General features: G+C 33.1%; 3 protein-coding genes across 3 annotated transcripts in view; all 3 read right to left on the reverse strand.

Moving 5' to 3' along the window:
- Positions 1-736: 736 nt before the first annotated feature.
- LOC122627876 (odorant receptor 13a-like) lies at positions 737-2,977 on the reverse strand. The gene is made up of 7 exons (XM_043809489.1): positions 2,691-2,977; positions 2,220-2,504; positions 1,682-2,132; positions 1,507-1,606; positions 1,314-1,436; positions 972-1,127; positions 737-820 (listed from the first exon to the last, which is right to left on the reverse strand). The coding sequence occupies exons 1-7, from the start codon at positions 2,947-2,949 to the stop codon at positions 761-763; spliced, it is 1,434 nt and encodes a 477-aa protein (XP_043665424.1). The 5' UTR covers positions 2,950-2,977; the 3' UTR covers positions 737-760.
- A 14-nt stretch (positions 2,978-2,991) lies between these two features.
- LOC122627837 (odorant receptor 13a-like) lies at positions 2,992-5,748 on the reverse strand. The gene is made up of 7 exons (XM_043809423.1): positions 5,716-5,748; positions 5,024-5,293; positions 4,138-4,588; positions 3,939-4,038; positions 3,549-3,671; positions 3,316-3,471; positions 2,992-3,201 (listed from the first exon to the last, which is right to left on the reverse strand). The coding sequence occupies exons 1-7, from the start codon at positions 5,729-5,731 to the stop codon at positions 3,148-3,150; spliced, it is 1,170 nt and encodes a 389-aa protein (XP_043665358.1). The 5' UTR covers positions 5,732-5,748; the 3' UTR covers positions 2,992-3,147.
- Positions 5,749-8,095: 2,347 nt separating this feature from the next.
- The window catches only part of LOC122627561 (odorant receptor 13a-like), a 5,862-nt gene continuing 749 nt past the window's right edge, over positions 8,096-13,208 (reverse strand). Inside the window, exons 3-7 of the mRNA XM_043808750.1 lie at positions 9,127-9,622; positions 8,928-9,027; positions 8,549-8,671; positions 8,327-8,482; positions 8,096-8,214 (exon numbers count right to left, since the gene is read on the reverse strand). Of these exons, the coding sequence (XP_043664685.1) occupies positions 8,152-8,214; positions 8,327-8,482; positions 8,549-8,671; positions 8,928-9,027; positions 9,127-9,622 (938 nt within the window). The 3' untranslated portion in view covers positions 8,096-8,151. The remainder of the gene's footprint in view (positions 8,215-8,326; positions 8,483-8,548; positions 8,672-8,927; positions 9,028-9,126; positions 9,623-13,208) is intronic.

The raw sequence follows: 13,208 nt of genomic DNA on the forward strand, positions 1-13,208 counted from the left end.
GCATTGCGCGCGCATTTTCGAGCTCTATCGGAGAAAGATACCTTAACTACGTCTTTCGAATATTCGATCACTCTATAGTTCTCTCTGTATCGAGTAGTATTACGTGCACTTACGCGTTCTGAACATTGTAACGATTTATTAGAGTCCAGGTTGTTAAAAGATATATGCAAAGTTTGAAGAAATATATAATTTGGGTAAAAAAAGTGTCGAAGAAACGGGAGTTTGAAAGAACGTAGGGTCAAGGGATCATGAGACAGGGGAATGGAAAATGTCTTCAATTTTATGTTGCATATTCGATGAACTGTCGTGCAACGTGCGTGTTCGAAGTCCTCTTTAATATTTATGCATTCTTGTTCTCTCTTTTCCCCTCACTTCACCTCATCTCACCTTATCAACCTCTCCTCTGTGTCCTGATATTTTTGGAACAACGCGCACATTTTATTCCCCATCGATTTTTATTTGATAAGATTTATAGATCGTCCTTGATGTTCTATCGTAATTGACATTGAAATGGATTAAATTTTTCAAATTTTTTTTAACGCTATGGCATTAGGTTTTTTTTTAACATATATTTGACAAGGACGTATGAACTGTGGCTTGGTAGATATAAATGACAAGTTTCAGAATGAAGGATTTTATTTTCAGAAATAAAAACTGTCGTTGTTTCGTTCAGCTAATTGTTATTCGAAAAATATTATCAGACTTTACAATAATTATAACATTTCGCTACTCGTTTGTCACAGTCATTTTTTGTTTATTCTCAATCCTCGCTCTTTACTGTGTAGAGAACCGATAAGTAACCCATTGCTGTTCTAACGACCTGAAGCATACATTTCACAATGATTTTTTTTATTATCGAGGTATATTGCGAATTTAATTAATCGATTAAAACGATATATTTATGATTTAGAATTTGGATTTATTCGAAACATGAAAAGATCGGTAAGTCGTCGATATTTTTTTTTCCTTACTTCGCTGAAAAGCTCGTGATTGAAGGAACAGAATTTTCCAGCCGTAATGCGCAAGGGCGATCTCGCACGACGCATGATCAGTATGAGACATTTTGCTTCGTTCGGTGACAGGTTAAACCATTCGCATTCGTAGGCAGCGTCCGCGATTCCTGTACTCTAAAATGGAAGGTTTCAAGATTGTTAACAAACTAAATCTATTGACATATTGCGAAATAGATTCTATTAATTACACATGTATCGTTTCTTATCTTTAGACGATTAATATCGAAAGATCGTCGATGTGAGATATTATGTCGATAAAGTCGAGATCGTTAAGTATAACGATCTTAGATTCGAATTTACCTCTGAAAGAAGTCTCTGGCCTATGTAGCAATAGAGATAAAGTTGCAGTAGGACGTAAGAGACGTAGAACGCGATGCATCCGAGTTCCAATAGAAAGAATTCATTTTTTTCACCTGTTAGAACCTACGATATAATAGAAAAGAAAAATGAACAGAAAATATTTCGTTATATCTATATAATAATTTTTCTTTACCTCGAGCGTATCAAAACTTTCCAAGCAGAGTATAATGGTACATCCTAACATTTGGATCAGTAACATCATGTTGAAGCAATTTTCGATCGTTTCTGTGAAGCTTGGATAAAACAGAATTCGATTAGATCGCTGTAGATCGTTATCATAGAAATATTATCGTTCAGTTTGATCTCACTCGTTAAGGTAATCGTGTTTCTTCACGATGCGTCCCAGCTTCTCATGAAATTCTTCCGTCGTTTCGCTTTGAAAATTAATCAGCTCGTGCTTCAGATTAGCCAGCTGTCCGCAAACGTGTAACACCAGAGTCGCGAGGAACGTGTCGACCAAGGAATAAATAACGGTAGAATAGTAGCAGGCCACCAGCTGTCCTAAGAAAGTCAGTTCGTAATTGGGACTGGGTTTCGTTTCCCATGGAAAATAGGCTGGGAAGTAGAGTCCACGGATGGTCGGATAATTCGTTGCCACATGCATTATGGCGTAAATGATGAAGATGCTGTGACTTATTATGTTGACCGTAATGGTTATTTTTCTTGAGTTATCAGCTACGGTCATTATTCTCTTTATATCGTCTTCCTTTGTAGCTTCTTTGCGATCCTCCTCCATGAGATTTAACAGTCCTTTCAGGGCTTCGACAGATAAAATAATTGGAATTAAAAACTAGTTTCTTCGTCATGTTCGACGATATTTAAGCTGTTTCAGAACATTTAGTTTACTTTTTCCATTAAGCCAAAAAACAATAGTCTTCAGAATCGTAATCGAGAAGAACACGTTGTCCATAGCCAGATTTTCCACGACCAGATCGAAGTCACCCCAGATGAAGAAAAGATTTACCGTTTGCGGTAAACTTACGAAGGAAAACATGAAAAATACCGCGGAGAAAACTTTTAGATTCTCCGATGGATTGTACATCTTTTCCTGCGGCCAAAGTCCCATGATTCTCATGGTGTAGATGTTCCAGCCAAAGGCGTAACGTACGTGCGACTTTTTTTCCCTGTCCACTGTTAATTAATTAATTGATCTTATGTATATTTATTTTTGTTTGATTTTAGACAAATCGCTCGAGTTAGTTCATTTTTGAGAATGATCGAAAATTTATTAATTTTTTTTCTAATTTATTTTTTTTGATTCTTTAACATTTTGTATCGATATGAAACACGTTTAAAATTTCTAAAGGAATTTAATACCTCCACTTCTCTCCATGTGGGCTTTCGCGGCAAGAATGTACCAAGAACTGTTTCGGGGCGGTTCCTTTCGTATATGGGGGAGCGTAAGTTCGGTATCTTTCATAGCGCATGCCCTGACAAAAGATAGCGTGATACCATATCCATTATTTATTGAATTCGGGTCGGAATAGTTTGGCTCTGTACTAGTGCGTTCGTAGACGTCGAGCATCGTCCTCGTATATGCCAAAAGTGTATTAATTGATGAAATGGAAAAATTCATTCTATAAAAATATGTTGAAATATGTGGAGTGATGATTGAAAAAGAGAAATACAGAAAATTTGACTGGATTGCGATTTAATAAATCTTCGAATGAAACTACAAACAAAATCTCATATGATCTCGATATCTTTTATATTGATATTTGCGATTCTATGATGAGATAGTTATTTGTGTAGTACGTCGTACATATGATTCTTTTTATATCATCGTTGCACGTAAAACGGATAGATAGCCCATTGATGTCCTCAAGACCTGTAAACAACATATTCGAAGTACAGGTATCTCGTTTTCGTTAGTTACGATTTATGATTTATCTTGTTATAGAAAAACGTTGTTCGTTTTATAGTGTCTCGTGGGATTACTTACGCTGCTGTAAAGTTCATGGTTGAAAACACAGAATTTGCCTGCTGTCAGACGCAAAGGTGACCGCGATCGACGGATTATCAGAATCAGTGTTCTAGCCTCGTTCGGTAGTAAATCGTACCATTTACATTCGTACGCGGCATTAGCAATTTCGGTACTCTGAAAGGACAGATTTTGGTACAGTAGTTTGGTATTTCATCTCGTCGTTATTTTTTAATCATTAATGTTTCGTCCACCTCGGTCCAAAGTCTTTCACCGACGTAACAGTAGAGGTATAGTTGAATTAGAACGTAAACGGTGTAGAATGCGAAGAAGAATACCTCTATTAAGGGAATCTCTCCTGCTTCACCAGCCATTAACTGAAATTCGTACTCTTGTAGATATTTTACAATGGATTATTTGTAAGTATCTTCTGAATTTTTTAGTTGATGCAGAGAGATTAGCGTAGCGTTAATAAAGTATATATTAAGAATTTAAAATTAATTATTATATAGTACTTTAGTTGTGCGCGTGTACAAGATTTGGAACAATCTTGTACTTGCTGACGATCTGCTCAAAAATTCAGAGTTAAAAATGGACGGATATATCGATGCCCAGACGAATCTGAAAATTTTGTCTAATTTTACCAGAAGTCCTTGAAAACATTCCATGCAGAGCTGCACGGTACAGCCGAGTATTTGAACAAGGAGCATTATATTGAACTCGTCATCTATCGTCTCGATGAATCTGAAGAAATTGGTTTATTATCGTTGATCATAATATTACAGCGATTAACATTATTTCTTCTGAATTTACAAAGTTATTACATTATGAATAATTGAGTACCTGTTCAGATAATCGTGCCTTTTTACGATATAACTTAATTTGATATGAAATTCTTCTTTTGTAGCGGAATTCAAATTGGTCAATTCGTTTTGTAGCCTCGAAAGTTGTCCACACACGTGAAGGACCAACATGGCTAGGAAAGTGTCCACTGATGTATACGTTACTGTATAATAAGTACAACCTATCATTGTACCGATGAACTTAAATTCGAATATTGGACTAGTCATCGCCTCGAATGGAAAATACGCAGGGAAAAAATATAAAGGACCCTCGGTACGCATCGACAGACATCTTTTTATAGTATAACTAACGATAATACCAGTACAGACAATAGTCGCTTTCTTAGCTAAGCTTCTGCTGAATTTCGCGTATTCCATCATTTTCTTTTCATCTTCCTTCTTGGACACTTCCTTCCAATCTTCTTCCATCGAGCGGAGAAGATCCTTCATCCCTTCGATAGAAACGATTGTTAAGAATAAGCATGAATGTGCGAGAAAATTTGTAAAACGTGGTACTATTGTCTGTATATCTAGTTCTTATGTTTTATTGTTAGCCCTCTGTAACTTTATTTCTTGATCATGTTTTTAAAAAATATTATTGTTTACTTTTATCATTAGATATAATTTATATAATTTAATTTACGTACGAAATATGATGTAAATTTAAAATTAAATGAATTTAAATTTAATTTAAAATCAAATTATAATTTACGTACGAATTATAATTTACACTTTGGAAAAGTGAAAAATTTCACACACGCGTAGTGGCGATGAATTTTTTGTCGAATAAAACGATATTGAAAAGGAAGAAATACGTAAATGTTTGAGTTTAAATTTACAATTATAAAGTTATAGAGGGTTGGTTGAAATAAATGAAATGTATTTACGTCCACCGCCACACCAGAAGAATATCATCTTTACGAATGAGATCGTTCCATTGATGGTGTCCAATGATAGATTTTCCATAATCAATTCGAAATCATTTCGATCGAGATAGAGTAGTATGTATTGAGGTATAGCGCAGAATAGGATGATGAATGCAACTCCTATTAACACTTTGTAGCTCGACATTCGATCGAAACTTCTTTCTTCTGGCCAAATACCCATGAATCTCATCGTGTAGAAATTCCATCCACAAGCGTACTCTACTTGCCAAACTTTCGTTAATATAGGACGCGTTAGTATCAGTTAGCATCGTTGGATTTCAGTGATGAAGCGTGCAATAATTTTGGAAATATATAAGAATTATCGTGAATCATATATCGGTTGGTTACGATCGCGTGACTACGACGTATTTATTGATCAATATGATATATTATTCAAATCTAAGAAGATTTAGGATTCTATTCGTTGGACTGCTGAGGGGTGGAGAAACAAAAAGAGAAAAAACGAAATTATATTCGCTATGTGCATTTCAGAAGAAATTCGTTGTTGCAAGATTCCGATTAATTATTGTATCGATCATTGTTATCACGGTTTTTATTATAACGAACGATACTCGAATAAAATTGAAAACGATTGAGATAAATTATTAAGATCAATTAATGGAGCGAGTGAAAATTGTTCGATCGGTCTCTACCTCCGTTAACGGTCATAATTTGTTCTTGTGATAACGTCGTATCAGGAACTGATTCCTTTGTTCGTTTCTTTCGCGTTCCGCGTATATCTTTCTCGATATACCTCGTGAAGCGCATGCTCTATGAAATCTGCGAACGTTGTGACAGGAACGACTGTCTGTCTATATTCTTTTTTTTCTTTTTAGTTCATTCATAAACCTAGATTTTTAACGTATAAAAAATGTTGTACGTTGGACGTAATAATGTTAAGAGTTGCGAAGGGTTAAGGATGCTGTTAAAAATTTTCTTCTGTTTCAGGAAATTTTTTATATTTTTAAATATCCATAAACGTATTTTAGAAACGAGTATCGTGAAAAAATTCTTGTATCGTTGGACACTCTAAACGATTTCTTATAAAATTTTGCGTGATCGTAACTCTGGCGTGTTTAATCTATCATCACTTTGTGAGCAGAGTATGTTAACTTTCCAACACGTATTAACGACATAAAAAATATTTTACAAAAACATTCTTTTTTAATATCGATGAAATTCAAAAAAAAAACTAATATTGTACGTTTCTTTTTGTATTTACGATATTCGTTATATGGAATAACGATACATAGACATTTTGAAAAAGTGCTGGACATTTTTTCAAAAAGAAACTATTTATCTTCTATGGTGTGTGTGTGTGTGTATGTATATATATATATATATATATATATATATATATATATATATATATAAGAGCGTAATACTTTTACTTACATTGTTGAAAAATTTAAATGCTGTATGCAGAGGTATCCATTTTCGAAGTATGATTATCATCATTTGAATGATTTAACTTGTATTTCATGATAAATCGTAACACACATGCTCGTACCGTCGTTTATTCCCGTGTTCTGTGACATAAAAAGTTCAGTATTTTATTTAATTTATCTTTTCTTAAAAAAGTGTATGTGTGTGTGTGTGTGTGTAGGGAAAGAATTATTTATCATTAAAAAAGCTTATCTATTATATAGCAATGTAGCTTGACGATAATAACGAGGAGCACAAATGACTTCACTAATGATGGATTTTATTTCAATGTTTTATTATATTTAGGCGTGTATGTATTCGTTGAGTTACTCGTTACACGTCGAGCAATATTCAAATAGGATTTCGTTACTGCGACATATTGGAAATTGATTGTCCTTGTATTCATTTTCGTGTAAAATATTTAAGTATTTTTATTTAATGCATACTCTATAAAAATTTCTTTTTACGATATAATATATTTTAATTTTTCAAATTAGTCTTGAAAATAATTTTTTTTATTTTAGGATAGGTCACTAAATGTTTTATTCATCGTATCGAATAGACCCCTCTATAGTAAGAGTTTCGAAACTATTCGCTACTTGCACATTACAAGCCTAGCGGTTATGTAGATCTAGGATTTGCGGGAACGTTTCTTGTTACCAACAATGTATTGGATTACCAACTCTGAGTAGTTTGAGGATATAGTTCCGAAATATAAGTCGGTATAACTTGATAAACATAATAGTAGTATTATTTCAATAAATTACTTCATTATATAAAATTTAATAAGCGTAATGATAACATCATTTCGTAATGTTGTTAACATAACTTTGTAACGAATTTAAGAAAAATTATTTTGTCTATTTATTATAATTAAAAAGTTAACATCGTTTCTTAAATTTCTAGAAAAATATGAAACAGAAAAATTAATTATTTCAGAAATAAATTTTTTTACCGATATAACCGATATAAATGAATTAAAAGTAAAATGTATATTAAATACTATTCGAAAAAAAGAATGTTCGGATCAGAATCATTCTAGGTGTAATAGGACGTAACAGACGTAGAACGCGATATCCGAGTGCCATATATAGAAAGAATAAGTTTTTTTATCTGTTAGAGCTTTCGACAAATGGAAAAGAAGAATAGATAGAAAAAATGTTATCATACCTACGTAGTAATTTTTCTTTATCTCGAGCGTATCAAAGCTTTTCAAGCAGCAAATATATTACGGTACATTCGAACATCTGGATCAGTAACGTCACGTTGAAGCAATTTTCGATCGTTTCTGTGTATCTTACATAAAACAGAATTCATAGTGTATATCCTGATAAAAGCTAGGGTGATACCATATCCATTATTTATAGAATTCGTGCCGGAATTGTTTGGCATCGGATTAATGCGTATCGTAGGCGTCGAGCATCGTCCTTGCATATATGAAACGTGTATTAATTCATGAAATAAAAAAGTTCATGCTACAAAAATAAGTTTAATTACGTGGAGTTTATGATAGAAAAAGAAAGATAGAGAAAATTTGACAGGATTATGATTTAATAAATCCTTGAATGAAACTACAAACAAAATCTCATATGATTTTGATATTTTTTGTTTGGATCTTTGCGATTCTATGATGATATAATTATTTGTGTATTAAGTCAAAAGTATCATTCTTCTTTTATCATTGTTGCACGTAAAACGGATAGATAGCCCATCGATGTCTTCAGTACCTGCGAACAAATTTTAACGTACAGATATCTCATTTTTATTAGCTGCCATTTATGATTTATTTTGTTATAGAAAAACGTTGTTCATTTTATAGTGCCTCGTGGGATTACTTACGCTGTTGTAGAGTTCATGATTGAAAGTGCAGAATTTGCCTGCTGTTAGACGCAAAGGAGACCGAGATCGACGGATTATCAATATCAATGATCTAGCCTCGTTCGGTAGGAATTCGTACCACTTACATTCGTATGCGGCGCGAGCAACTTCGGTACTCTGAAAGGATAGATTTTTATACGATAATTTGGTATTACATTTCTTAACCATTAATGTTTCGTCCACCTCGGACCAAAGTCTTTCACCGACGTAGCAATAGAGATATAGTTGAAGTAGAACGTAAACGATGTAGAATGCGAAGAAGAACATCTCTATTAAGGGTATCTGTTCTCCTTTACCGGCCATTAACTGAAATTTGTACTCTTGTAGATATTTTACAATGGATTAATCGCAAATATTTTCTGAATTTTTTAGTAGATGCAAAGAGATTTGCGTGTAATCAATAAAATGTATCTTCATAATCTAGAAGAATTATTAAATATTCTCGAGTTTTAGCGAATATACACAATTTCGAAAAAAAACGTATATCTTGTTGAAAATCTGCTTAAAAATTCAGAGATAAAAGGATACGCAAGACGAATCGATGTATTTTGTTGAATTTTACCAAAAGTCCTTGAAAACATTCCATACAGAGTTGCACGGTACAACCAAGTATTTGAAAAAGGAGCATTATATTGAATTCGTCTTCTATCGTCTCGATGAATCTGAAGAAATTGGTTTATTATCGTTGATCATAATATTACAGCGATTAACATTATTACTTCTGAATTTACAAAGTTATTACATTATGAATAATCGAGTACCTGTTCAGATAATCGTGCCTTTTTACGATATAACTTAATTTGAAATGAAATTCTTCTCTTGTAGAAGAATTTAAATTGATCAATTCGTTTTGTAGTCTCGAAAGTTGTCCACACACGTGAAGGACCAACATGGCTAGGAAAGTGTCTACTGCTGTATACGTTACTGTATAGTAAGTCGCACCTATCATTGTACCGATGAATTTTAATTCGAATATTGGACTAGTCATCGCCTCGAATGGAAAATACGCAGGGAAAAAATATAAACGACCCTCGGTATTCATCGATAGACATCTCTTTACGGTATAAACAAGGATAAGAACAGAACAGACAGCGGTTGCTTTCGTAGCTAGGTTTCTGCTGAATTTCGCGTATTTCATCATTTTCTTTTCATCTTCCTTCTTGGATACTTCCTTCCAATCTTCCTCCATCGAGTGGAGAAGATCCTTTATCTCTTCGATGGAAATGGTTTGATAAGAATAAGCATGAATGTGCAAGAAAAATTATATAAAAGTAGAACTACTGTCTGTACATTTAGCTCTTAAGTTTTATTGTTAACCCTCCGTAACTTTATTTCTTGATCATGTTTTTAAAAATTATTATTGTTTACTTTTATCATTAGATATATTTGTAATGTACGTACGAATTATAATTTCCAATTTAGAATAATGAACAATTTCAGACGCGTGTAGTAACGATGAATTTTTTGTCGAATAAAACGATATTGAAAGGGAAGAAATACGTGAATGTTTGAGTTTAAATTTACTATTATAAAGTTATAGAGGGGTTGAAATAAATGAAATGTATTTACGTCCACCGCTAGACCAGAAGACGATCATCTTTAGGAATGAGATAGTTCCGTTAATGTTGTCCACGGATAGATTTTCCATAATCAATTCGAAATCACTTCGATCGAGATAGAGTAGTATGTATTGAGGTATAGTGCAAAATAAGAAGATGAATGCAACCCCTATTAACACTTTGTAGCTCGACATTCGATCGAAACTTCTTTCCTCTGGCCAAATACCCATGAATTTCATTGTGTACAAGTTCCATCCACAAGCGTACTCCACTTGCCAAACTTTCGTTAACATAGGACGCGTTAGTATAAGATCGTTAGATTGCAGATGTAAAGCGTGCAATAATTTTGGAAATATATAGGAATTATGATAAATCATATATCCGTTGGTCACGATCGCGTGACTACGACGTATAGATCAATATGATATATTATTCAAATCTGAGAAGATTTATGATTCTATTCGAGTGTGGTGGAAGAGTGAGAGAGAGAGAGAGAGAGAGAGAAAGAGAGAGAGAGAGAGTGAGGAGGGGAAGAACGAAAGAGAGAAAAAAGAAATTATATTAGCAATGTGCAATTCAAAAGAAATTCATCGTTGCAAGATTCCGATTAATTATTGTATGGATCATTGTTATCACGGTTTTTATAATAACGAACGATAACGACTCAAATAAAATTGAAAACGATAAAGATAAATTGTTAAGATCAATTAAGAACTAGAGCTTGTGATTATTGTTGATCGGTCTCTACCTCCGTTAACGGTCATGTTGGTTCTTGTGACAACGTCCTATCAGAAACTGATTCCTTTGTTCGTTTCTTTCGCATTGCTCACATATATTTCTCGAATCATACGTGAGGCGCATGCTCTATGAAATCAGTGAACGTTCTGACAAGAATGACTGTCTAGATTGTGTTTTCTTTTTAGTTCGTTCATAAATCTAGATTTTTAACGTATAGAAAATGTTGATGGACGTAATAGTTTAACTTTAAGGGTTGCGAAGGATTGGGGATACTGTTAAAGATTTTTTTCTGTTTCAGGAGATTTTTGATAATGTTGGATATCCATAAACATATTTTTGAAAGGAGTATCGTAAAAAGATCTCTCTATCGTTTAGGACGCTCTAAATGATTTCTTATATTCTTTTTGCGTGATCGTAATTGTCGTGTAATTTTATCATCGCTCTATCATTAGAGTATTTTATTTAAATATTGCATGATTTATAGAAACTTCTTATTATATTATATACTTTAATTTTTCAAATTAGTCTTGCAAATAACTCCTTTTATCAGGATAGGTCACTATTAAATGTTTTATTCATCGTCTAGAATAGACCCCTCTGTAGTAAGACTTTCGAAGCTACTCGCTACTTGCACATTGTGACTCTAGCGGTGAGTGGTCTAGGATTTGCGAAAACGTTTGATGTTACCAACTATGCATCGAGTTACTAGGTTTGAGTTGTTGGAGACATGGTATCAGAATGTAAGTCGGTACAACTTGATTAGAAGATAGATCTCGATAATATTAATATCATTATTTCAATTTATTAATCGAGTATGTAATATTAATATTCTTAGAGAGGTATATTAGCGTGCATTTATATTTTTCTTTTTCATGACATATATGACGGACAAGTCTATTTCAATGTTGACAAAATATTTTCTTTTTTTTTTTGTAATTGAAAAGTTAATATTGTTCCTTATATTTTGAGGAAAATGTGAAAGAGCGAAATGAATTACTTCTGAACGAAATTTTTCACTGATATAACGATATAATCGGATTAAAAATAAATATGTATATTAAATAGAATCCGAAATAGAAGGCTCTGATTAGAAATCATTCTATTATTACTTAAAATAATTATAAATATAACTTCATTCGTATTAATCTTTTCAGTAATTTATTTAGAATCTCATCAGAGATGCTTGATAATGGGTAACTCAAATTTATATCGAATGATAGAGCATTTGCTACAGTAATAACGCGTCATCGAATTATTCTTCGATCGTATCCATGAATCTCAAAAAAAAAAAAAAAACTTGTTTTTCAGAAGCGATTAGAAATTATTAGAAATATAGCTTTATTAAACAATTTTTTTTAAAGCAAATCGTAGAGTCTAGATTTAAAAATATGTACCTGTTTAAAGAATTGTGTTTTTAAGGAGAGAGTGAAAAACTCCATGTTGGATTGAATTTTTCTCCTTCTGTCAGATCCACTTCTAATCTCTTCACAGTGTAACGATTCCAGAACGAATGTAATCCACGTAGGAAACTTTAGAACGCATTGCGCGCGCATTTTCAAGTCCTATCGAAGGAGATATCCTTAGCTACGTTTTTAGAATATTCGATGAATCTATAGTTCGATTGAGGTTGCCCTAATTGCTAGCTTCATTGGTTCTTGTTTATTAATCATGCATGCGTCAAATAGTCTTGCGTGCACTTACGCATTGAGAACATTATAACAAATCGGAGTTGGAGCTGTTAAAAAATGTATTAACGGTTCTGAGTGAAACTTCGTCTGAGGGTAAAAAATGCGTTAGTAATAGGAGAATGAAGAAGTATACGATGGGAGAGGAGCGGGAACGAAAATATCTCCAATTTTATATCGCATAGTCGTTGAACTCGTGCAACCTACTCTTAACTGAGACATCTTTAAAATTGACTCATTTTTTATTCTCTCCCTCTCTTTTTACCTCTTCCCACTCCACCTGTTTTGTTACGTGGTCTTTCAAACGCTAATGCATGCATTTCCTTTCTCCGACGTGGAAACTTCGATCGAATTTATGATACGACTTAATAAATGATCGAGATCGTTGCTCCTATACGTCAAAAACTTATTCTTCAAACTGATTCTTGTATTAAAAAAAATTTAATTAAAATTCATTATACATACGATGGAGCATCGACAAAAAGATGTATGCAAAATTCTTTAGGATTATGATTTAATGAATTCTCGAATGAAGTAACGAATATAACGTCGTGTAACTTCGATATTTTTTGTTCGAATATATTCAATGCTAAACTACTGAATTATGAATTAAATCGAATGTATTAATCGTCCTTTGTTATTGTTGCACGCAAAACAGATAGATAGCTCATCGATGTTTTCAAAACCTGTAAACGATACATTCAACTTATAGATCGTTTTTATTACCTACGATTAGTATTTGTTTTTATTTAGTTGCACTAAACAAAAGTTGTTTACTTTGTAGTGGCTCGATGGTAGTTACTTACAGTGCTGTAAAGTTCGTGATTCAAAATACAGAATTTGCCTGCCGTGAGACGCAAA

The sequence above is a fragment of the Vespula pensylvanica genome, chromosome 3, assembly GCF_014466175.1.
Source record: "Vespula pensylvanica isolate Volc-1 chromosome 3, ASM1446617v1, whole genome shotgun sequence".
In the NCBI taxonomy this organism is placed as follows: domain Eukaryota; kingdom Metazoa; phylum Arthropoda; class Insecta; order Hymenoptera; family Vespidae; genus Vespula; species Vespula pensylvanica.

Bases quoted from the DNA above. Each gene is read 5' to 3' on its own strand.
- LOC122627876 (XM_043809489.1), bottom strand. From the start codon at position 2,949: ATGAATTTTTCCATTTCATCAATTAATACACTTTTGGCATATACGAGG. The intron at 2,133-2,219 runs GTAAACTAAATG...TATCTGTCGAAG, and splicing joins TTTTTGGCTTAATGGAAAAA to CCCTGAAAGGACTGTTAAAT. The intron at 821-971 runs GTAAGGAAAAAA...TGTATGCTTCAG, and splicing joins ATCACGAGCTTTTCAGCGAA to GTCGTTAGAACAGCAATGGG.
- LOC122627837 (XM_043809423.1), bottom strand. The intron at 4,039-4,137 runs GTACTCAATTAT...CAATTTCTTCAG, and splicing joins AGGCACGATTATCTGAACAG to ATTCATCGAGACGATAGATG. The intron at 3,472-3,548 runs GTGGACGAAACA...CTGTCCTTTCAG, and splicing joins GTGAAAGACTTTGGACCGAG to AGTACCGAAATTGCTAATGC.